Source organism: Haliotis cracherodii, unplaced genomic scaffold (assembly GCF_022045235.1).
Source record: "Haliotis cracherodii isolate W230 unplaced genomic scaffold, xgHalCrac1.p SCAF_7, whole genome shotgun sequence".
In the NCBI taxonomy this organism is placed as follows: domain Eukaryota; kingdom Metazoa; phylum Mollusca; class Gastropoda; order Lepetellida; family Haliotidae; genus Haliotis; species Haliotis cracherodii.
Genome location: NW_027266330.1, coordinates 48557463 through 48582465, shown reverse-complemented (window position 1 = coordinate 48582465; position 25003 = coordinate 48557463). Strand labels below are relative to the sequence as shown.

General features: G+C 40.0%; 1 protein-coding gene across 1 annotated transcript; it reads right to left on the bottom strand.

The window, feature by feature from the left end:
- Positions 1–135: 135 nt before the first annotated feature.
- On the bottom strand, positions 136–2708 carry LOC139448937 (uncharacterized). Its single transcript, XM_071230446.1, has 2 exons — positions 2560–2708; positions 136–2113 (listed from the first exon to the last, which is right to left on the bottom strand). Exon 2 carries the CDS (start codon positions 1909–1911, stop codon positions 136–138), a length of 1776 nt encoding a protein of 591 aa, XP_071086547.1. The 5' UTR covers positions 1912–2113; positions 2560–2708.
- Positions 2709–25003: the final 22295 nt, after the last annotated feature.

The window sequence follows — 25003 nt, the reverse complement described above, 5'->3', positions numbered from 1 at the left end:
GGGTCACTCGTTGCACCTGCGTGCTCAAACCGTTGAGCTTCCGTGCAACATGTGTGTTACACTCGTGTAAGGGCAATGAACTTTTATTCAGGTCCTGAAAATTATCCTTACAAGGTTATGGATGCAATGTATTGTTCATTCCTTTTGAGACATTCTCATTGTCAAAGGTAGATACGTCCCACACAAAAACTGTCTCTCTTTGCCTGCCCGCAGTACAGTTGATAGCTTAACTGGATGGAGGAATATACCATCCTTGTTGAAATATTTTGTGACATGTTTTCTTTTCCCATCATACCACAAATACATTCCTGGCATTTTGTGGACATTTTCCCACTTTTCAATACCAGCAAAAACAGTAGGAATTGTTATCTCAACAAACAGGTTGAATTTGGAAAAATGCTCCATGAAATATATCACATCATTTTTATATTTTCTTGGAACATATGCAATGTCCGAAGCTGACTTCAATAATCCATCAACCTTTTTAGTATTCCTTGCTAACATCTGAAGAAAACTGTCAAACCGACGTTTGTTTAAGACTTTTGATGCGTTTAGGGCAGCTTGATACATTTTCAGGCCAACTCTTGGACTGTTGAACCAAGGCCACTCTGTTTTCTTGGACTGTTGCAATACTGTTGCTTTAACAAGCCAAAGTTTATCAAATGGAAGATTATGTAGATTCCAAACATTGACCAACGTATCATCGCCAATGTAGAGATACCCATCTACATTATAATTAATTTTCATTGCTTGTGTCAGACAGTTCTGGGCAAACCAACCATCACCAACATCAACTTCAATAAAAGAGACATGTTTTGTAAGGTGCTTTGCGTATGCATCAAAACGGTCTTTCCTTGGACCACAATATAAGATATTTGGAAAATGCATGCTATAAATAGTCTCCAGGAGATCTAGGTTCTGGTAGTGGGGGAAGTTAAAGACAACAATCAGTAGAATGTTGGAGAAGGTATTTATAGTAATTCGATTGTCAAATATTGAAGCATTATATGGGTAATTCTTGCAATAAGATGCCGATTTGGTTAATCGAGACAAAACGGCTGTCTTTTGTATTTCTGGGGAATATGTCAAAGGAGGTGTTTGTTCTGCTGCCCAGAAAACAACGTTGGACATTTCGCCTGTGTTCCTGGTTTGGTGTTGAATCCTTTTATTTACAATCGGAAGGGTTTTGTCAGGTATAGACACAAGTGGAACTCTTTTAGGTTCCTCATAGCCAATGGTATTGAGGTCTCTTATCCACACTGAAGTCAGGATCACGTCACTTTCCTTCCAAAAATTGTTCTCACACATATCTTTTGAGAGTTGTTTCACACAGTCAAAAAATGACTTGTCTGCTCCACATCTCCATTTGGACAAGAAGGTCACAAGGCGCTCTGTTTGGAAATAGAGATCCTTTTCATCATTTGCATCACTAAGGTAGGAGTGGGAATTCCTCTTCTGGAAAGCGTTTGGTGGGAAGAATCCTAAGTGTCCTCCCATCTCCCACAGGAGTCTCTGAGCCCAGTAGCCTCTCCAGATGTCACACACTCGGAACGTTGTTGTAGTTGGAATCAGTAGTGCCCATAATGCATCATACAGGAAAAGGGTATTCTGGGAATTAAAGGGTGAGAACACCCCAGCTGGCACAATTGCTGGTGGAGCCCGGTCATCAAAGGTCACATTGAGTTGAGAATGGGTCTGTTTCCGGGTCAGTCTAAAAAGGGCATCCACATCAGGATCACCATTCACAACACCCTGCTGAATGGACGGGGTTTTCCAGTGATTCAGCTCATACTCCAGTGTGATGTTTTCTCCTACTGAACCAAGTGGATAACCTCTTGGCCACAATGTTGGCTGTCCAAAATGGTGGTAAGGGTTGAAGAGCTTTTCTCCTTTGTACAAGAGACCCCACATTGTTGGATCCAGAAGGAACTGTCTCAGTAAATCGAGTGGGCGGTTGTCATCATCAGTTTCATAAATGATTTGTGCGCCATGGGCTATTGCAAACAGATATCCAACTGTTTTTCTGGCATAGCTCCGCTCTGGAAGATGAGAGGTCGTCTCAAAACCAAGTTCATACTGATCGTCTAAGCTCAGAAATATACAATTTGGGTACCTGAAAGGAGGAATGGTTTCAATAAATACCAATATGTGACAGATTCCTTGCTTTCAAAAACATGTATCCATCTACGAAACCTGAGTAGCTTAGTCTATATATTACATATTTACAGAAAATGAAGAACAAATGTCAACCCTACAAAGACACTTCACTAAAGGCCTGTTTTTCAGATGACGTAATGTCGTCAATATGTGACGTCATGAAAAATAGATTATCAGTTCGTATTTTTCTCAAGAATGAAGCTGCCTTCAATTGTCCGATTAGCGTGTCGAATCGGTAAGATGCAAATGCGCAAATATGGGAAAGCCATAACACACGATCAGTCCACCTTCATTGGTAATATTCATAAATAGCTGATAGTAACAGTGAAATTATATATGTGTATAAACCTCGGGTCTATAACCTAAATCCTGTATTCCCTCTTAGACTGTAGTAATGGTTACCTCCAGTCACTTGGAGTCTTAGTGTCCCCGACAACAACGACCTTCCAGCCAGGTATCCCTGCCAGGAACTTGATGTCTGATGTTGGGTAGGAGATCGTTGTCACAACTATCCACCGATTTGACCGAACTGTGCTGAACTTGTTTGTCACTCTGGAAAATAGAATGAACTTGTGTCATGTATTCTATATGTACCATGTCGATGAAATTATATATCAGTATATGTATACTCTCCACAGAAAGTACAGGACTTTGAAATATAATATATGTTATGATCTGTGGTCAAGACCAGCCTTGAAAAATGACTGTCAGAGAATGGAAACAAAATCTAAAGCCCCCAAGCACCCGAAACATTGCATTTGGACCAAGCAATTCCTTCTTGCACGGGGGCCAGAGGTCATTTTTTATATTTTGACACTTATGTGAAAGGTCGTCAAATCGCACTGAGCCATTAGTATTGTTCATGTTCATTACCCACAGTAGCAGGCAAGAGCCGCACTTTTGCTTAAATGCAGTATTGTTTTTATCAGATTGGGAATGCGTCGTCTACAACTCGATAAAGGCAACTGGCATGCTTCAAACGAGTAACACGCAGTAAGAGCAAATATGTTCAATGTGTCTCAGTCCTTTAAACAGGTTTCTGCAGACACAATATGCTAATGATCGCCCCGGACAGGGCGCCCTAATAAGACAACAACACAAGTCCAAGATCCTTTAATCAGAAACCTGAATTTAAGAAATTGAGCCAAAACAGCCAATGAAATCGCTCTTCACTTTCGCCATGGAGTTCAAGTCACTGACCAGATGATTAGAAATCGTCTCCATGCGTCTTATCACACGTGTTGTACCACCGACACATTCTAGCCAGTAAATCGCCGATGGTCTCTTGCTATTTTTTTAGGTGTGTCCAGATTCACTCTCGACTTTCTAGTTAGGCGTGGACGTGTCTGGAGGCGAACTCAGATTGTTATTGGGAGATTGATTCGGACCTTGCCATGCCGCATAAACGATAGGTGTATGCCCCATTATTGATCAAGTCATCTCAAACGTTGATATTTTTACTATCACTTTTGTATCCCTTGACAACATAGTCCTTCCTTTTTCTTATCCACTCGATACCCCTTTGTATTCCTCTTATCAGATGATATTTTCGACTGTCCCCACAGTGTTTGGAGAATATATAAAATCAGGACAATGTGCGAGACAACCCATATCATATACTTTGCGTCACAACGGACTGTGAGTCGTCATAATAGACCTTGCCCAGGTAAACACTACCAAGCTGACAGGCTTTCATTTACCGATGAGACCGCCTCCGTCTTTTGGTAGGGCGTCCGCCCGGAGAGCGGAAGGTCGCGTCATAATGGTATGTTAAATGGTACATAAAGACGTTAAAAAAAGGTACTTGTTGTTACCCTCTCTGACGCTCGGCACTTAGGGGGCTAAAACAAGTACTGGTCGGCTTGGAGTCAGTACACAGTGTCTGAGTGGGTTATTCATTAGCACTATCAATCGGCATCAATCTGGACAAGTACAAGCAGCCACACACACAGTCGTGCATGCGCCACTATATGAGTGCAATTTAAATCCAATTTCACATTTCACCTCACCTCATTTCCCAATTAACTGAATTCCTCAATGTCTAAAAATAACGTCAAATAGGGACGGAATCATCATATGACAATTTCTTTCAGATTGTGCACATTTCATCAAAACTAATGCCATAATCTTATTCTTCAAATAAGCTACCCCACTGGGCCATGACATCAGTGATACCAGAAGCCTGGCAAAAACTGGTCAGGACGATTATATTGATGTCCATTCTAAGCTAAAACAGAGAATGCTCGACTTAATAAAACATATCACTGAGCTCCACACTGTCATGTATTGCTTCGGGAAATCCAACCGCGCCGCCTCAAGCGTTAGGCCCCCGTCATCAGCCGCTGTAGTATGATTCAAACACACACCCAAAGTTTACAGAACCTTAATATACATTCATTTTCAGCAATGGCCGGGCCTGGATTTCTTTCCATATCTAACTTTACTGGGTGCAACTTTTATTTCAAGCGAATGACATCATTCAATCATTAAGACAAAAAAACTAAACCCTGCTTGAGACTTGTTACGTCAGGGGTGCCAACTTCATGCTGCCCTACGATGTTAAACAACAGTCGAACATATAAAGCGTGAGCCACCCAAGAATCCAAAACCTTCTGTCTGAAGCCACGGGGCATGTCTAGTTTAATAACGATCAAGGATATTTTAATTTTGCATTGGAATTGGTCTTCAGCAACACTAGTATAACTACATAAATACATAACATTTCATCGTCTCAGCGGACGAGATGTTCATCGATTTCTCTCAAACATATAATACAGGATGTAGAGTTAACTGTCATTCAGAAATGCTTTTACATTTGTGCAGTTGTGCATATACATTTGTATGAACCTTATTAGCCTCGAATGTTTCCATTACACACGTAGAATAGTTTCTGGCAATACAAAATCAGCAACATGTCACATGGAGGTGTAATATGAAGAGAGACGAGAGAAGTGAATCGAATATAGTTTCAAATCTATACGTTACGCAATATGGTTTTGTATCGAAAATATACTCTTAAAACCAACAAATGCAATACGGATATTTTGGGCCATAAAAGCAAATTAAGCGGACCAAGACATGCAAAATGAGGTTTAATGTGTTATAGTGTCAGTGACAAATTTCCGAGATCAAAGTGATCACAACAAAGGCATGATGATGATGATGATGATGATGATTAGTAAAATGTTTTATAGGTGTTTGGGCAACTCGGCCCATTTACACCTTGCCCATAATAAAGGTTTTCTAAGTACCTGGATATTTTATAAAATATCAAAACTGCTACATGCTTTAATATAAGCGAGAATGACATTCTGAACTTCATGGAGAACAATATCCCTAGAACAGAAAATACCAGACAATGAGAAGTCACTATTGAGAACTGTTAGAGACTCCACCATTGCCTTACGCTGATAAACATACTTTTGGCAATGCAATAAATAATGAGCTACATTATCAAGCTGATACACACTGTACAATGTGCAGAAATGTCTTTATTAATAACATTTAGATAAGCACCAAGGCCACAATGCCCAAGACGAAGTCTGGTTAAGAGAACTTCCTCTCTCCGATTATTTCTAGATATGTGTAATTTAGTGATAAAAGGATCGATGCCAAAGAGATGACGTCCTTTTAAGGATGATGCCCATCTCTGCTGCCATTTTGTTTTAGCATGGGTCATACTGACGGTGCCTAACTCTGCAGGAGAAGGTAAAATTGTTTCATCCTATTCGGATTCATCAAATTCTAGTGCAGCTTTTGCCAATTTATCAGCTTTCTCATTTCCAATTAATCTAACATGAGCGGGGATCCATGAAAATTCAACATCTAACAGATCTTTACTTAAGTCATTATAAAGGACGAGAATAATGTCGATCAAGTCCTGTCTCCCTGAGGAAGAACCTACCCGAATTGCTTGTAATGCACTGACGAGTCACTGAAAATTACCGCTGAAACAGGCCTTAGAACATCAATCCAACGCAATGCTTCAATGATTGCTCCTAGTTCAGCAGAAAATACTAATAAGTGATCAGCCAATCGGATAGAAAGTTCTCTCTTTTCATTAACGATGAATGTACCAGCACCAACACGACCAGACACATGGGCACTTAGAGCCATAAGTTTAAATCTGCATAGCATTCAACCACTGTAGACTTCGGGTATGTTCCTCAGCTACAGCTTTAACTCGAGGCGCTGGCTCACATTTATTGACCTGCTTCAGGACATCAAGGTAAACTGATGGTAGTTCAAGCAGCCATGGTGGCTTTTCAGGCAGAACAGTAGTGTCATCTATTGCAACATCACGCACAGTATGATTGAAAGCCGTTCTCTGAGATCGCATCCCTTAAGGCCCCATACCATTTTTCCAAGTGTCATTAAAATATTCTACACAATCATTCAACACAGTTGACGTTGAGTGTTTTCTCCCAAATGATTTCAATTTTAACATAAATCTAACGTCTAACATTTCACGCCTGAGATCTAAAGGCATTTCACCCGATTCAACTTGTAAAGCCTCAACTGAATGCTCCAAGACATAATCTTAGGGCTTTCGACGGAACAACATCAAGTCTTGCTTTTTGTGTAGCACATGCAGATGCATAGGCTTGACAACCGAATTCAAGTCGAAATCTAATGAGGGCTCTATATAACATTAACATACACCCCATTTGGAACTGGAAATACTTCTCAAAAGGTTCAGGACTTTATTGCATTTCTGAATCAGATAGTCCCTATGTGGTTTCCAGGTGAGCCTCTTATCAAACCAGAGGCCTAAAAACTTGACTTTATCGACAAACTCCAATTCAGAACCACACAAGACTAATTTTGAAGTATGAGGAATCTTTTTCTGAGTAAAAATGATAGCAGAAGATTTAGAAGCTGAAATCTTAAAACCCCAATGTACACACCAATTCTGTACAAGATAGAGAGACTGTTGAACGACTGGAAGACAGTGTCAAAATTACCGGACCTTTTCATCAATGCTCCATCATCTACAAACTGTGATGTTTCAACCAGGATATAATATTCTCAAACAAATCATTTATCATGACATTAAATAATGTTGGGCTGATCACACTTCCTTGAGGTGTTCCATTCTCTGAAATATAAATATCTGACAGTGACATTCCAATGCAAACTTGTATAGTTCTACACGTTAAGAAATCTTTTATCCAATCAAGCATACATCCACAGACTCCAAGGTTATACAGTTTAATTACCAAACCTTCCCTCCACATGTCAAATGCTTTTTCAATGTCCATGAAAACAGCCATTAAATATTCAGTGCTACCTAATGCCTTTTTAATTTCAGTTTCAAGTTGCACTAAATGATCAGCACAAGATCTATTTTTTCTAAATCCTGATTGAACTTCTGAAAACAGATTGTTCTTTTCCATGAAGTACACCAGCCGGTTATTTACCATTCTCTCCATTATTTTACACATGTTAGAGGTAAGAGCAATAGGTCTGTAGGATGTGGCTTCAGTAGGATCTTTACCATGCTTTGGAATTGAAACTACTATTGCTTTTTTCCAAGAAGTCGGTAGTTTGCCTTCAAACCAAATATTATTAAACAGTAAAAGCATGGTTTCAAGGCTGATAAGGGGAAGATGTTTAAACATATCATATATAATGAATCATCTCCTGGTGAAGTATTTTTCCGTCCAGAAATAGCAGTCTTTAGTTGTAATCAGCAATATGATATGTTGGACAATGTAAGATGTCCGAGAATTCTGATTCAAGTGTTCCTTTATAGCGGAGAAAAATCTGAGTTAAAGTTATCTGTACTCGATACTTTTAGAAATGACTGAGCCAGTGCATTAATCTTGTCTATATTTATTGCTGCAGGCGTAACTTTACCCAATAGACGGAATAGCACAATTGGAACTTGAACTACCTGAAATCTTTTTCACTTTCCATACCTTGGATAGAGGTGTATTGTTATTTTTAGAACTGGTGTAATTGGACCAAGACAAACGTTTTGCTTCAATAACGTTCGTTTCAGTAATGCAGAAGTGTGCCTATACTCAATTAAATCACACAGCAAAGCCGATCTTTCAACAATTTTCTTTGCCCTCTTCCTGGCATCATGTGCTGATTGGCATTTATCCATCCACCAACAAACAGGCGGTTTAAGCGGACGTTTACCAGAACTTGTGCCTATAAATCTATTGGCAGCATCAATAATGTTAAAGACAAAGCATTTGGAAAACTGCTCCATATCAATAGAGTTTATAGCAGGCGTGATTGTGTCAGAGCACATAGCAGTAAATGCAGACCAGTCAGCTTTAGAGAAAACCCACCGCTGAGGTGTACCACTCAGTTCAGCGATTGGGTCAAGTTGAAGGCTAGTAAACACAGGATAAAGATCACCACCAAATGAATCCTGCAAATACACTTCCCAATCACAATGTGGAGCCAGTTGTGGACTGACAATGGACAAATCCAGGGCCGAAAATGAAGCAGAAGCCAAGTCATACCGGGTCATAGAACCATCATTAAGAAGGAAAAGATTCTTTTCATCAAGTAGTGTCTCAATGTTTTTACCTCCAGCATCCAACTTACTAGCTCCCCACAATGGACTGTGACTATTAAAATCACCACACACAACTGTAAGATTGTCTGACATGTTCAAAAGAGAAATATAGTCATCATGGGTAGCGAGAGCATTATTACAGACATTAAAAATGGAGACTGATCTTTCATCATTCAAATGAATATTGACTGTATTCGCTTCTAAATGGGATGGTGGCAACGTAAGTTCACTAAATGACAAAGTGTCCTTTATGACTATAGCACAACCACCTCTAAAACCAACCTGACGATCTTTACGTAGGCAGACATAACCTTCCCAACGGAATTTCTGTTTAGGATTCAGGAACGTCTCCTGAAGACATATAACATCAGGCATTGGATCAAGACTGTTAATAAAAACCTTGAATCCCGGACCATTAGCATTTACTGATCTAGCATTTCACTGAAGGATCAAGAGAGCCATAAGAAGGATTAGGACTTCCACTGTTGACCCTTAACCATGCTTGTCAGATCATCTGGGGACAATTTTAACCCCAAGAGCGACTGGGCAGCTGACGCTATCATCTGGAGACCATCAGACTTGAATGCACGAGTAGTGCCAAGATTAGCAACTACACAAATAATAAAGTTGAGAAAATCAACAGGAGAGACATTGTTAAATAGAGGTTTGCAAGATGATTCAGGCATGATGTCAACAACAGGATCGATCTGACATTCAACTTCCATAGTTTCAGTCTGAGTACTAGCAGTCACCAAGCCTGGAGAAGACACAACATCAGAAATTGTAACAACCTGAGACAGTGGTTTAGCTGCAGGAGGTGGTTAAGGGACTGCTGGAACCTGAGCAACATCTAAATATCCACACACCTGTCGAACAGCCTGAGAATAAGACAACTTACCCTCAACTCGGACTTTCTGAATCTGGACAGCTTCCTGGTATTTAATGCAGCCTTTGTATGCCGCAGAGTGTGCACCACCACAGTTCTTACATTTAAGGGAACTTTCATTGCACTCCTCATATTTGTGCTTCCCTCTACATTTAGCACACACATGATGAGTGCTCCTACACTTAGCAGAGACATGCCCAAAGGACTGACACTTGAAGCATCGCAGAGCATGAGGAACATACATCCGGATCGGAAATCTCTGGAAGAAAATGACAACATGATCTGGTAAAGACTGGCCAGTAAATGTAAGAAGAACAGATTTGGTGGGAACCTTATCAGGCCCACGGGTCAGACGCACAGCAGAGCACATTAATGGTAACACAGGTTTTAACTCAGCCTCAAGTTCAATATCCAGATCAATACCATAGATGACTCCACGTGTTCGCATTAAGGATTCAGGCTCATGAGTGGTGACAAAATGTTCATCAAGTTCTTTGACCTGCAAACGTGTTTTGGCAGCCTCAACGGTTTTTGCTTTGACACTAACATCTCCCCTGGCCATCCGCTTAACACTGAATATTTCTCTAGTGATCTTAGCCAAGGCTTTAGCCAAAGCACACTGTGTCATAAGATGACAGAGGGTCGTTGAACCATCATCATATTCAACTACATCGGTGGTTGATTTGACCTGCGCTGGCTCATCAAAAACAAAAGTAAGATCAGACCATGCAGTTGGAGGGACAGTATTTGGTTGCTTGGAATACGGCCGATTCCCTTCCTCCCTGAAGCCACCACTTTAAATCCTTCCTCACATTCCATTCTGTTGTCAGCCATTGCCGAAGACTATCCACAACAACTGACTGTAACAATCAGCAAACACCAAATAGAAATTAAAAGTTTGAATGCACTCCAACAGAAGAGAAATCGAAAGCCAAAAGAACCAAAGAGGAAGTATCATAAACAATCAAGTGTGTTGTATAACACTAGACAAGTTGCTCAGAAACAAAAGACGTCCGAACTCGATGGCAGTCAAGACCGAACTCCAACAAAGGCATGCAAAACATTAGTCAGGAAACACGTACGTTTCGGAAAACGCACCCAGTGCATAAACAAAAGAACCATGAAGCTGCACGTACTGCACGTGCAGCACCACTATGAGCGGTTAGGTCAATCGAACAGTGACAGTTCAACAACATGCCAAGATTAACAAAAGTGCAAAGAAACAACGTCATAGGCCGCTTGCAGGCAGGGGAATCCCGACCCGATCAGCTGTAGCCAGGGTAGCGCCCATTACCAGCCAGGGTAGCGCCCAGCACCATCACAAGGCTATGGGATCGGTTTCAAAAGCATGGGTCAACACATGATCGGCCAAGGTCGGGACGATCAAGAGTGACCATCCCTGCCCAAGATGCTTCATCCGACTGCGCCACCCACGTGGAAGGACGAACTCAACCGCATCCCAAATACCCAGACTGCGTAGAATCTCCGACAAGACCGTACGAAACCGTCTAAGAGCAGCAGGTCTCCGAGCACTACATTCTGTTCGACGCGTCATATTGAGTCGACATCGTCGAGAAAGACTGCTTTGGTGTCGTCAACACAGGATATGTCTGGTACCAGAATCTTCTTATTCCACAAAACACGTGTTGAATGGAGTTTAAACAAACGGAGCATGGACACAGAAAGGTTAGTCATTCTGGGAATATCTGGATTGGCATGCCATCGCCAGTCTGTACATAGTCTCTGTTGATTCCGGATAGCTTCACGTCCTCTTAAACTCCAAAACTTCCGCTTATTGTTGGCGAATAGATTCTCAGTTCCAAAGTGATGCAGACGTGTGTCATAATCCTTCATGATCAGCTTTGTGATGTGGTGTTTGTGACCAAGTACTATTGGGTGCTTTACATCGTCAGGTATGTCCTCAGCTTGACACATTTTTCCACTCGGATGAGACCATCAGCTTTGTCTAACTCTGGAAGCAACCTGAAAGCACTGTGATCTCTTCTGGGAACGAATCAGTCTGAGCTGTGTAAGTTCAGCCTTCTCTGTCAGGCTCTGTCTCTGTGTATCAAGTGAGGGGTGAGTGTCAATTCACTTTCCCACGTCACCCTGTCATCACTTAGTGACCAGGTTCAATAGGTTCATCCCACTGACATTTGGAGCGCCAGAGGTTTTGCACTAGATTTAGGGTCGGGAGAGGTCGGGGATGAGATAACCAATAGGATTGATTGGCTGGCCAATAAACGGTACATCATGGTGAGATGACTGTACTGGATAGGTCGATCTTGTATGTGATAACATCCTTATCACATTTCCCATTGTAACCCCAGAGTACCTTCCCTTGGATAATCCGTTCCATGTACCAATCACATGTCACAACTCTCTGACCTTGCACCTCAGGGTAAGTCTTTGATAACTGAAAGTACATTGCGAACCCACTGTCTCATTTTGCATCGACCTTACATAAGGAGTTCTCTCATGTTGATCAGACCTTTTGCCTCGGTCTCTGTTGGAATGCTCTCTGAGAAGTTTTCAACATAAAACGACTTGAGGATTGACATGGAAACATCTGGATACTTGGCCTTGTTCTCGATGGCGTGATTCTGTAAGGTGAAAGTGGCGAACCTGGGACTGCAGAAAATTGCAGCGCCCTTGACGAGACAGAAAATAATTATTAATGAGTACGTTTCTACATTTGCAGGTTTAATCGATTAACCTACATATTCTCACAGACCTTGTTGACACTTCAATGTTTGGTCAATGTTTGAGTGTGGTGCAGGTGACATATCTCACATAATGCCTCACACAATGGGTTGTTGTGAAAAGTAGACCCGTAACGGTTTGTTGTATTAAGTACAATACTTTCCATTCTGCATTTGAACCAAATCCAACACCAGGCAACATATACTCCTCACAAAAAGCAACAAATCCATTATGTGTCAGTCCATGTTCATATATTCCAATACCTAAAAACTGACTGAAGCAATACAAAGAAAGAGCACAAACACACATTGTCCTCAAAGGGAACTGAAAAGCGTTTATGCCTAACAGGTTTACAAATGATCAAAAACAGTATGATAAAAACAGTCGTGCAAAATGTGCTGCACTGAAAGATGAAAATCTTTAAATTTGAGTTTAAGTCATTTTGAAACAATGATCCAATGTTCAGTAACGTGTATGTCCACCATTGGCTTGAATTCAAGCTTTTACACGTCTTGGCATTGACCAGATAAGCCTATCAAGTGTCTGTTGTGGAATGTTCTGCCATTCTCTCCTTAAGGCCTGTTCAAGTTGATCCAGATTCTGAGGACGAACATGAAGACCATAAACACGCCTTCCAAGAATGTCCCATGCATGTTCAATGGGATTAGGATCCAGGCCAGTCTTTAAGCGTGATGTTGTTGGTCTGAAGAAGATCAGTGACAACTCTTGCTCGATGTGGACGAGCATTATCATCCATAAAGATGAAGTTGGGACCTGCTTGTTGTGCCAGGGGAATGATCACAGGTGTGACAATCTCGTCCCTGTACCGTACTCCAGTCATGGTACCACGTCTGATGACCACAAGATCAGTTTTGTGTCCAACCCTGATGCCAGCCCAGATCATCAAACTTCCACCATTGTACTGGTCGTGTTCAGCAATTGTACAGTTGGCATATCATTCATTACGGTTTCTCCACACATGTGCCCTACCATCGTTGAAGTCAAGGCAGAATCTTGACTCGTCTGTGAAGAGAAGGTTACGCCAGCGATTGACCCTCAAGTTATGGCGTTGATTGGCCCTAGCAAGTCCCTGTTGTCGATGGTGCGCAGGCAGTGGGATATGTCGTACTGGTCGTCTGGACCTCAGATCCTGAGCGTGAAGTCTGTTTCTTACTGTCTGTGTTGAGACTCTGTTTCCTGCAACTCTCTGAAGGTCATTCTGGAGAGATCTGGCCAGTAAACCTGTTTCTCCGGGCTAGGGTGGCTAAATACCGGTCTTCACGAGGAGTTGTACCCTTGGACGACCTGTGCGTGGTCTCTCTGTCATCAGTCCAGTTTGATGGTATCGAGTTATCGCTCTTGAGATGACACTGCGGTGAACATTAAAATGATTGGCAACAGCAGTTTGGGTGAGACCCCCATGTACCATTCCAACAATCTGAGCAGCCTCAGTTGGCGTCAAGTGACACCTAGCCATGTCTAAAGTGTTAAGGTCGACAAATTACCCTTGCTGGCAGTTTTTAAGCAATCAGGGTGCATGGGAGAAGTGTGTAAAACATGCATGTCGTGCATTTTGCATGTGTGTTTTGAAGGTGGTTGTGTTCAGACGATGTTATCAGTGTTATCAGAAAAATCTACATGGAAAAGGCTTTAAGTCGAGTATTCGTAGGTAATTCTCCTTCCTGAATTTGTTCTCAGTGGATGGTATTCAACACTGATGAGAATGTTGCACGGAAAATAATACTTGTTGCTTAACTTTTTGTGAGGAGTATAGTATTGTGAGATGAGGTTTCTTGCAGCTATGACATGTCCTCTTCAGATTACACATTTCCAACACCTTCCCTTTGATCCAGTTGAAACCTTCACATACACTCAGGTGATATTCTTCATCATTACAGTAGGCACAAAACGTGTGTGTGATTGGCTTGGATGGGAACTTGGGGTCGTGATTTCGTAGAAAGTGATTGTGTAGTGAGGACCGTAGTTGGATTTATAGTTGTGATAAATAGGGTAGAACGACTGACTCTACCTGACCGCTGTGGATGATCAACTCTGTCATGTCTCTTTGATTGTACAGCTAGAGAAACTACCCTGGATGCTCTGAACTGCATCTGTAACCGAGCACTGAAATGTTACACGGTATGCCTGTTCACCACCCACCAGACTTCTGTCGAGCCAGTACTACACAAAGCTAACGTTTATTCGTTTGGAAAGCGTATTCAAGAGGGAATCTACTTATGAACAACACTTCACTTCATTTCCAGCATACTGGTCAATGTGTAACCTGTCAAATCAAAGGTCTCAAAGGCTGCACTGTCTTCATATTTGACATAAGGCATGAATAAGATTTAGGTCAATTCTACCTGCCTCAGTTGTCTTGGTTGATCACACGGGTGTCTTGTAGTAACTTCATTGTTCTTGTCTGAGGCATTGGGTTACACATGAAAGCATATGCTAACCTTCCTGGCCCACCACTCAACCAGCTATCAGCATAAGATATTTATATTGTTCAGTCAAATGAGGGTGGATATTGATCAGTTTGTCAAATTTCATTTTCATCAGTGCAAAGTCCTTTTCACTACCACTAGTGAAACTAGGGATTTCAGATCTGGTACACCAACTGAGGGTCATATGAGGAGTTCATACAGAATAGGTGTCATTGGATACTAATCGGGGCCTCTGGGCTAGCCTTGTGGTTAATATAGAATGTGGATCTGGAGGCATGGGGCATAAGTTCACCTTCACTGGCTTTGGATCAGTTCTCATTCGACTCTCTACGAACTTAAGTTCACTCAGTTCAAGCTAAGCTCTTCTGATCTTTCTCCGTCTTTTCAATTGTGTGTGAATCCTCTTTCTCACCTTCAAAACAAGGTGGGCAAACGTCGGTCTTCTTAGGCTTCTCTGACTGGGAAAAGGTTTCAACTGCCAATTTCTCCTGCTGTTGTCTGTTGGAAAGTTCCTTTAACTTTAATTCACATTAATTGTCAATTGTTCATCAGATAGTTGGGAGAGACGGGACGTTCACTGTTCTGGGAATGATAACTTGCCTGGGAACAACGTGAAGATATGTTGCTCTGACTGCCAGATATTTATGATTTTATGGAGTCTTCAGTCGATGTCGCAGGTCAAGGAATGTCTCAATTCTGGGTTGATATCGAGGATTTCTGCGTTGTCATCTAGTGTCTACTCTGCTTAGATTGAAGTAATGGTGCTGTAACAGAATTTGCTGTATTCGTTGGGTTACCTTCAATAGGCGTTGTCTGACTACCACAGGTCTAGCTAGTGCCGGCTTCGCCTCGTGGGGTAATCTCGGAAAACATACTTGTCACATTTTGTGCCCATGTCAAAATTCACCTGCACATCACGATTCCATGTGGAACTGATTCACCATACTGATTGCTACTGTACAATGTGCAAGACTGTTTACATTCGTTTCATCATACTTGACAAGATAACTTTGATCCAGAGGATCAACATGGCGCAAAGAAATTTTGTAGCAAACTCACCTATTGAGTCAAGTACCTATACTGTAATAAAGCGCACATGTGTGACTAAGAAGATAAAACAAAATGTAGAATTTCAGAATCAGGAATGAGAATATGACACATTTCAGTTAAAATATTTATGTTATATAAAAGTAGAAAACAAACATATTATGAAAACAAAACTGATCTTTTTTCGAAACATTGACTAAGTGAAACATTTGTTATTGGTTTCAAGGAAAATGGAGTCTTAAGTTGACACGATCATTGACACTGACACTGACACTGACACTGACATTGATATATCTACTGTGGTAAAGCTATTTATATTTTTTCATAATAATTAATATTTATTTCGTTATTAATATTTATGAGAGTTACCTCACAAAAGTGTTTACTCCTGTAGCCTGGCATGTCAATTATTCACAATGTCCCAAATATGCTAATATCTCGCTCCCCAGTCAACGTTTCCCGCACAGCAATATATTGTATGCCTGACAGACAGACAGACCTGCTCCTCGGAAATGGGTAAACGTTTTCAGCATAGCGATATGTTGTATGCCTGTTTCGACCCTTTCGACCCTTTCGGCAGACAGACCTGCTTCACGGAAATGGGTCAACGCTTCACCGCGGTGAAGTGCTGTATGGTCACACATAGCGCCAGACTGGTACCCTGCCCTTTGCCTCCCAGAGGACCATCAGCCCTCTGAAGCAGGTAAACATGCCGTGGACATGATGTTTCTCCCGCTTATGATTGTTGTCGAATAACATAAACATGTTTATCATAGTAATTTACAGTTAGCAATATCTAAAAATATATTTCTCATAATTGCTATGTATTTCTTTGGTACGCATAGCATTATACATACATGAAAATAACGTATCTTTTTAATATTTTGTTTACATATTTCCAACGATTACTCATTCCCATGGACCTATTTAATTTAAACAAATCCTAAACAAACGAGTAGATATTGCTGCAGAGCATCTATTGTTCCCCGCCATATAATGCCATATGCAGATGAAGGAAGTGTAAGCTATGGGAGGAGAGGATGTAAAGTTCAAATTGTTAATGTAGTGTTGGAAAGCATAATTAAAGAAACAGTTTCCTTAAATGGTCAGGACAAGGAAAACCAATTCCACCACAGCTGACAGATACACATATTTATGTCCACAACTTCATACAAATGGAAAGTTCAAAGTTGTATACATTCCCTCACTAGGAGATCGACAGGTGCGTACCAGAGATTAGAACAGGCGTTTTTCAAGATAATTTCCTTGTAAAGTTAACAATAACATCGTTAAAACCCTAATAGAACCAATAATGTAGTACAATTGAGAATTTTGGGGTGTAGATTTCGCAGTGTTTAAAAATATTGATACACTTCTTCCAGAAAGGCTACATCTTTGGTTTTGTAAATCATTTCTAGGAGTAGGCAAGAAAATACATAATTGGGCGTATCAGGCAAAACTTGGTCTATTCCCACTAATAGTACAAATAAATACAAAATATTATTACAAGATAGCACAACAAATGTAATTCCTAAAAACAAAGCTCATAGGTCACATTTCTCAAAACTTCGTTTAAGAAACTAAAACTTAAAAATGGTAGATATACAAAATCACCAACCCAACTTGAACAAGGTCTCTGTGAAACATGTGATGTCATAGAAGATACAACCAAGAAATCACTTCAACAAATAATCCTCAATCATCATAATTTGGCACCCTCTGGTTAAAAGAAACAATTCTTTATATTTCTTTCCAACAGTTATCCTGAAACAGTTTCCAAGATCTGTTATCATATCTACCAGTATAAACAAATTAGTTTATGTAACCCTGGTATATAATCGTGTTGAACAATAGGTTGCAATAGCAGTGTGAAGTGAGGAAGATTTAGTGCTTTGTGAAGTGCCAATCGCTTGCAAGAGATGTACAGCGATTCGCCTTACATCAATGCGCTAACTTTCAGCTGCTTTCAAGCGAAACAATTGCTGGCTGAGGTCGCTTCGTACAATGAATTGAGCAATTATCAAATTCTCATCAACAATGAATTACTTTCACCCGTGTTGAATGCAAAGCGTAACGTGTATTTATAGCGTATTCCAGAGGTCGGCTTGGGGCATATCATATTGTGTAGAAATTGTACTTAAGTTAGCGAATACAGCCAGGTGTTTCTCAAGGCCTTGTAATGTTAATGTCAGCGTTTGTTTGATACCAAGTTCTTTTCAAAAATGATCTGTCGTTGTTAGTAATAGTCGCAGTGTTAAATGTGGCATTGAAATGAAGTTCACAAGGCCCTGGTGTAAACAACTATTAAAATAAATGTAGCTGCACATGAACTTGGGCATGCACATCACTTGATATTTGAATCCTGTTCAGAACATTTTTATTGTCTTACCAATAGCACCTGTCACCCACACGCACAACAGTTAAAGATTGAGGTGACGGGACTAAAGAAGAGACAGTTTCCCCTTGTCACAGCTTGCGGCTAACTTCCATTCATGGGATTTAATGGTACAGGGGGACAGTAAGAGTGAATGGATATTAAACGGGTTATGACTAATTCGTGTTAAACCAACACAGGATGTTTTCTGGAAGTGGATATTCGCGAATGTCAAAGGACTGACACGACACGTGTTAATAACTGTCCAAGCACTTCTCAAGTTCCTAAGATTCTTTATATCTAAAGATTAGTATTATATCTAATTATATACCACTTTATTGTCTCATATTTCAGTAGTTAAAGAAAACACAGTGCTCAAAGTGAAGCCTTTTTCACTCTACATTCTCAACATAGTCTCTATCAGAAGTGTTTGGCTTGTGTTGGGTCCGACTTGGCCCGGGCTGTCAAACTGCACTTTAAACACACAAATGTATCGTCAAATGTCTTTAAATCTATAGACTAGCACTATACCTACCTATATACAACTTTATATTGTCTCAGTTCGCTGTATTTAAAGAAAACAAGGTGCTCAAAGTGAAGCCCTTTTCCCTCTACATTCTCAACATAGTCTCTATAAAAAGTGTTTGGCTTGTGTTGGGTCCGACTTGGCCCGGGCTGTCAAAATGCACTTGAAACACACAAATGTATCATCAAATGTCTTTAAATCTATAGATTTTATCATTATATCTACCTATATACAACTTTATAGTGTCTCAGTTCGCTGTATTTAAAGAAAACAAGGTGCTCAAAGTGAAGCCCTTTTCCCTCTACATTCTCAACATAGCCTCTATCAGAAGTGTTTGGCTTGTGTTGGGTCCGACTTGGCCCGGGCGGTCAAAATCTTCTATAAACACAAAAATCTATCTTCAAATGTGTTTACATCTATAGATTAATATTAAATCTATCTATATACCACTTAATAATGCCACGGTACATCGTATATAAAGAACACAAGGGGCTCAAAGTGAAGCATTTTTACTGTATTTTCTTAAGAAAATCCCTGTTAGAAGTGTTCGGTCCGACTTGGCCCGGGCTGTCAAAATCAACTTTAAACACACATATGTATCTTAAAATGTGTTTACATCTATAGATTAGTATTAAATCTACCTAAATACCACTTTATAGTGTCTCAGATCGCTGTCCTTAAAGAAAACAAGGGGCTCAAAGTGAAGCCCTTTTCCCTCTACATTCTCAACATAGTCTCTATCAGAAGTGTTTGGCTTGTGTTGGGTCCGACTTGGCCCGGACGGTCAAAATCTACTTTAAACACACATATGTATCTTCAAATGTATTTACATCTATAGAATAGTGTTATATCTACCTATACACCACTTTATAATGTCACAGTATATCGCATTCAAAGACAACTGGACCGTTAAAGTCAAGCACTTTTACTGTATTTTATTAAGAAAATCCTTGTTAAAAGTGTTCGGTCCGACTTGGCCCGGGCTGTCAAAATCAACTTAAACCTTACAGATATATCATCAAATGGATTCACATCTATAGATTAGTATTATATCCACCTAAATACCACTTTATAGAGTCTCAGATGGCTGTACTTAAAGAAAACAAGGTGCTCAAAGTGAAGCCCTTTTCCCTCTACATCCTAGACATAGTCTCTATCAGAAGTGTTTGTCTTGTGTTGGGTCCTACTTGGTCCGGGCTGTCAAAATTTACTTTAAACACATAGATGTATCATCAAATATGTTTTATATCTATAGATTAGTATTTTATCTACCTATATACCACTTTATAATGTTTCAGTACATCGTATTTAAAGAAAACTGGTCCGTTAAAGTCAAACACTTTTCCTGTATTTTCTTAAGAAAATCTCTGTCAGAAGTGTTGGGTCCGACTTGGCCCGGGCGGTCAAAATCAACTTAAACCTCACAGATGTACATTCAAATGTATTCACATCTATAAACGAGTATAATATTAACCTATATACAACTTTAAAGTGTCTCGGTTCGCTGTATTTAAAGAAAACAAGGTGCTCAATGTGAAGCCCTTTTCCCTCTACATTCTCAACATAGTCTCTATCAAAAGTGTTTGGCTTGTGTTGGGTCCGACTTGGCCCGTGCTGTCAAAATCAACTTTAAACTCACGGTTGTATCATCAAATGTGTTTATATCTATACCTTGTTTTCTTTAAATACGATGTACTCTGACGGGAACATAAACATCATAATGATAATGATGATGATAGTTGTTTATGATGAGGATGATCACCATATTTTAACGTATGTGTTGTGATTAACAAGGAGGCCTTTCATGATTGAATTTAATCGTGCACTATTGCACATATTTATTCATCTGAAGATGCTCTTGTGAAGCATGTCAAGACTGAAAACAAGTCATTCAATGGATTTTCCTAAACGACCCATTGATGCAGTACTGAATATCAATGTTAATGTTTATTTTGTTGATGGTGCTGGACGGTACAGAAATGAGTGTCAATCAAGCGAAGTGCCATATCAAATCGACCTAGAACCAGTCACTTGCTACTCGAAAACGTCAATGTGTGATTTTGTGTCAAAGTTGATGTCCAGCTTGACACAAACACAGTATCTTTGGCATGGTTCGATCCTCTTGTTACCGTACTGCGTGGTTTTGACTCCGAGACCATCAATGGTACGACCCAGAATATGCAGAGGGCGTCGTGGGAAATGATAATTACATATAAAATTCAGACGTATCCAAGCGAACAAACCTGATATGGTCCTTTTTGATAAATCCAATGAAAGCATTGTATGACCGATTTATCTGTTTCTTTTGAAACTAATGAGATTCAGGAGAAACAAGGCAAAGAAAGTATGAGGACCGTACTAACGAAATGTCAAGCTAGCTTCCCAAGTTGTTATACTCGCCATTCATGACAAGAAAAATCCCGTTTCCTGACCCTTAAAATAGTGTTTATATTAATTAAAATGCACACATTTCCAAATATTCGAAATATTCCAGTGTCCATACCGTCCACTATCCTTGAAGGATAATGATGACGTAGACGACAAAAACGACAACGACAACAACGATGTGCTGGATTGACTTTCAGAAAGCATATGATTCTGTCTGTTTGGGAATGTTTGGACATGTTGTAGAAATTTTCGTCAGTGTCCACATCGTCCACTATCATGGAAGGTGTATCTTGCCACATATGTTTGCGGGTAGAGACACAAAACCAAATAAAGACATGACGCATGTGTATGCATACAATTTGGAATAATATGGAAAGTTTACAATCCTAGACACATTCCACATTAAGCCATGTTAGATCATGTTTACACTGCAGTTTTATGTATGAGAACACAAGAAAGTACGGATTTGTCAGTCATTCAAATCTCGGGTTCAGCAAAAGTTTTCGTATCTATTTTTAGTAAAAATCGTTAGGAGTTTTGCGATCAGGGTGTTAGTTGTCAATTTTAGGTGCTTAAAATGCACTTTAATGAATCCTTGGAGTCTGTAACCTTGAGAAACGTTGTAATGTTATTAATACAAAAATCAGTAAAAGATAAAGCATATATTTTGTGACCGGAACTAGCATGTTCGAGGTAAAGCTTACGTTTTGTGTACCATCAAAAGCATGCCAGTGATGACATTTCTTCAAAACATGACAAAATCCCTATCATCCACGACATGAGAGATATTGACCACGAATGTGTGTACCGAACTCTCGAACCTATTCTCCGATCACGACCGCCTCACCATAAAAATACATATAGATTTGGGCCCGCCTCTGTGGTCTTGTGGTAGAGCGTCCGCCCGGAGAGCGGAAGGTCCGGGGCTCGATCCCCGGCCGCGTCATACCAAAAGACGTTAAAAGATGGTACTTGTTGTTACCCTGTCTGGCGCTCGACATTAAGGGGCTAAAACAAGGACTGGTCGGCTCGGAGTCAGTATACTGTGTCTGAGTGGGGTATTCATGTTAAACTGCGGCATGGTATCTCAGTGAGCTAGCACTATAAATCGGCATCAGTCCGGACTAGTACAAGCAGCCACACACATACACGTGCATGCACGTCGCTATATAAGTGCAATAATCTTGGACGCGACGTTAAACCCAATTTCACCTCACCTCACATACAGATTTGGACCTGTGAAGATCAGGGTTAGAACAGATCTTCAGCATTAAAAGGTGACTATGGTTGTCGTTAGATGCGACTAACGGGATCGGGTTGGTTGTCAGGCTCGCTGACTTGGTTGATTGGATGCATATCATCTTATCCCAATTGTTTGAATTGATGCTCGTGATGTCAATCACTGGATTGGCAGGTCCAGACTTGATTATTTGCATGACCTCCGTCATATAGCTGGCATATTGCTGAGTGTGGCGTTAAACAAAAAAACAAACAAACAAACAAAACATATAAATTTAACCGCTTATTTCAAATTCGAGATAAAAATACATAGCGCCAATTTGAACTCCCAATCTGACTTTACAATAGAACTGTGTACCATGATATCGAAGTTTGAATTTGCCACCGTGACAGCTTTAAGAAATCTTAATTAGAATTTTACTTAACTGTAAACAATTCTCCTCGATACAGGTTGAGGAATCCGTAATGAAGTCAAAGAAGGTGATCATTTGCAACATTGTCAAACTTAGTTTCATCCACAGAAACCACGGACCTTTTTCGCAAAACTAAAATTCAACTCAATCCGTCACTTGTTTTTCTGTCACAATGTTTATTGATTATTACCTGCGAAATACATTTCAATTAGTCATCGAGATACATGTCAATTAGCCACACTTTACACCTGTTGTATTCTGAAATGATCGTCTATGCAATCGTATTTCTATGGATCTATAATACACAGTCTGTTACTCAGTCTTATTTCGCTTATCGACTTTCTACATAGGTGAACAGGGACATTTATTTTACATGCAAACAACATGTTATTCAGGAAAATATAATTACATGATAGGGGTTTGTGAACACACAAATAATTATTTATTCAAACACCTCTTCCTTTAAAAAACATATATATTAACACACACAAATGTTTTTTACAAACAATAGTTGATTTTATGCTTCCAAACAAACCACACGCAAGCTATTGTTGAATTTTAAAATATAGCCTAGGTAAATGTATCCACAATCATATTTAATCACAAATATCGTTCTGTTCTATATAAATGTAACAAGTGAACTAACCATTTCAGTGGATCTCAACATGGACAAAACTGTTGGAGATGTTCAATGAGTGAATGTTTATTTAATGAAGTAAAAACGTAGATTCTTTCTTTTGGTAAATACATGTAGCTGTACATCTTATAGATGTTCCAAGACAAAATGATATAATGTCTACCTGTATACCAATTTATAGTGTCTCAGATCGCGGTATGTAAAGAAAACTTGGTGCTCAAAGTGAAGCCCTTTTCCCTCTACATTGATGATACAGCTGTGTGTTTAAAGTTGATATTGACAGCCCGGGCCAAGTCGGACCTACCACAAACCAAACACTTCTGTTAGAGACTATGTTGAGAATCTAGAGGGGAAAGGGCTTCACTTTGAGCACCTTGTTTTCTTTAAATACGATGTACTGTGAAATTATAAAGTGTTTTATATGTAGATACAATACTAAGCTACAGATATTAACACATTTGATGATACATCTGTGTGTATAATTGATTTTGACAGCCCGGGACAAGTCGGACCGAGCACCACTTCTGATAGAGACTATGTTGAGAATGTAGAGGGAAAAGGGCTTCACTTTGAGCACCTTGTTTTCTTTAAAAAACGCGATATGAGACACTATAAAGAGATATTTAGGTAGATATAATACTAATCTATAGGTGTGAATCCATTTCATGTTACATCTGTGAGGTTTAAGTTGATTTTGACAGCCCGGGCCGAGTTGGACCGAACACTTGTGAGACTGTTGAGAGTATGGGGAGAAGAGGCCTACTTTAAACAACGTGTCTGCTTTATACACGATGAACAGTGACATTATTTAGTGGTATTTACATAGATATAGTACTATCCTATAAATATAAACACTATGCCGACAGATGGAAATTTATATCGCAAGAGCTAGAAGTATTTGATACGTTTCAAATCTTATTTCGTTTAACGATTGCTCTTTTACATGTTACCTAGATCAGCGACGCTTACACACAGCTCCACTTTCTGGATTTCAAGCGATTTACTCCGAAATACCTAATTATGTTTCACGTTTTTGGTTGGTGATTGTTCATTAATGTCATGTGTGTATGTTGCATCAATAATAATATATGATCGCCGATAATGAAGTAATTAGCCAATAACACTTTGGCCCGTCTTGGCCCGGCACGGCCCTACTTTTAGGCAATGCCCTCGTCAGTTGTCTAATACGGTCAAGAGTAAGATCTTCCGGAAGACCACTGCACTGGAGGTATGTGGATTATTGAGGAGGTACTACGTGTTTGGAACTGGGAGTTGAACACTAAGCACTTTTAGAGAAGAGCTCACAATAAAACTTTATGGACTCGCGGACGGACTGTTTTCATTTCAAGACGTACATTTATCAGTTTGAACTTCCTAACTGTAACAATAACTGAACTTTACGCCTTTTATACACATTTGTGATGGGGCGACAATGCGACAACGAGACATATTTTGACCTTGAAAATGTCGCGTTACGGCATCGTCGCCCTTTTGTAAAATAAAGAAAAGGATTATCAAAGAGCGACAATGCGAACACGCGACAATGCGACAAATGGCCAATTGTCGCGCTTTTGTTAATTTTGACACGTTTTGCTTGTTTTTGTAAAGGCGTCAATGCGACAATGCGACAACGAGACAATGTCCCTTCCAT

Excerpts from the sequence above, each read along its gene's own strand:
- LOC139448937 (XM_071230446.1), bottom strand. The coding sequence starts at position 1,911 with ATGTGGGGTCTCTTGTACAAAGGAGAAAAGCTCTTCAACCCTTACCAC.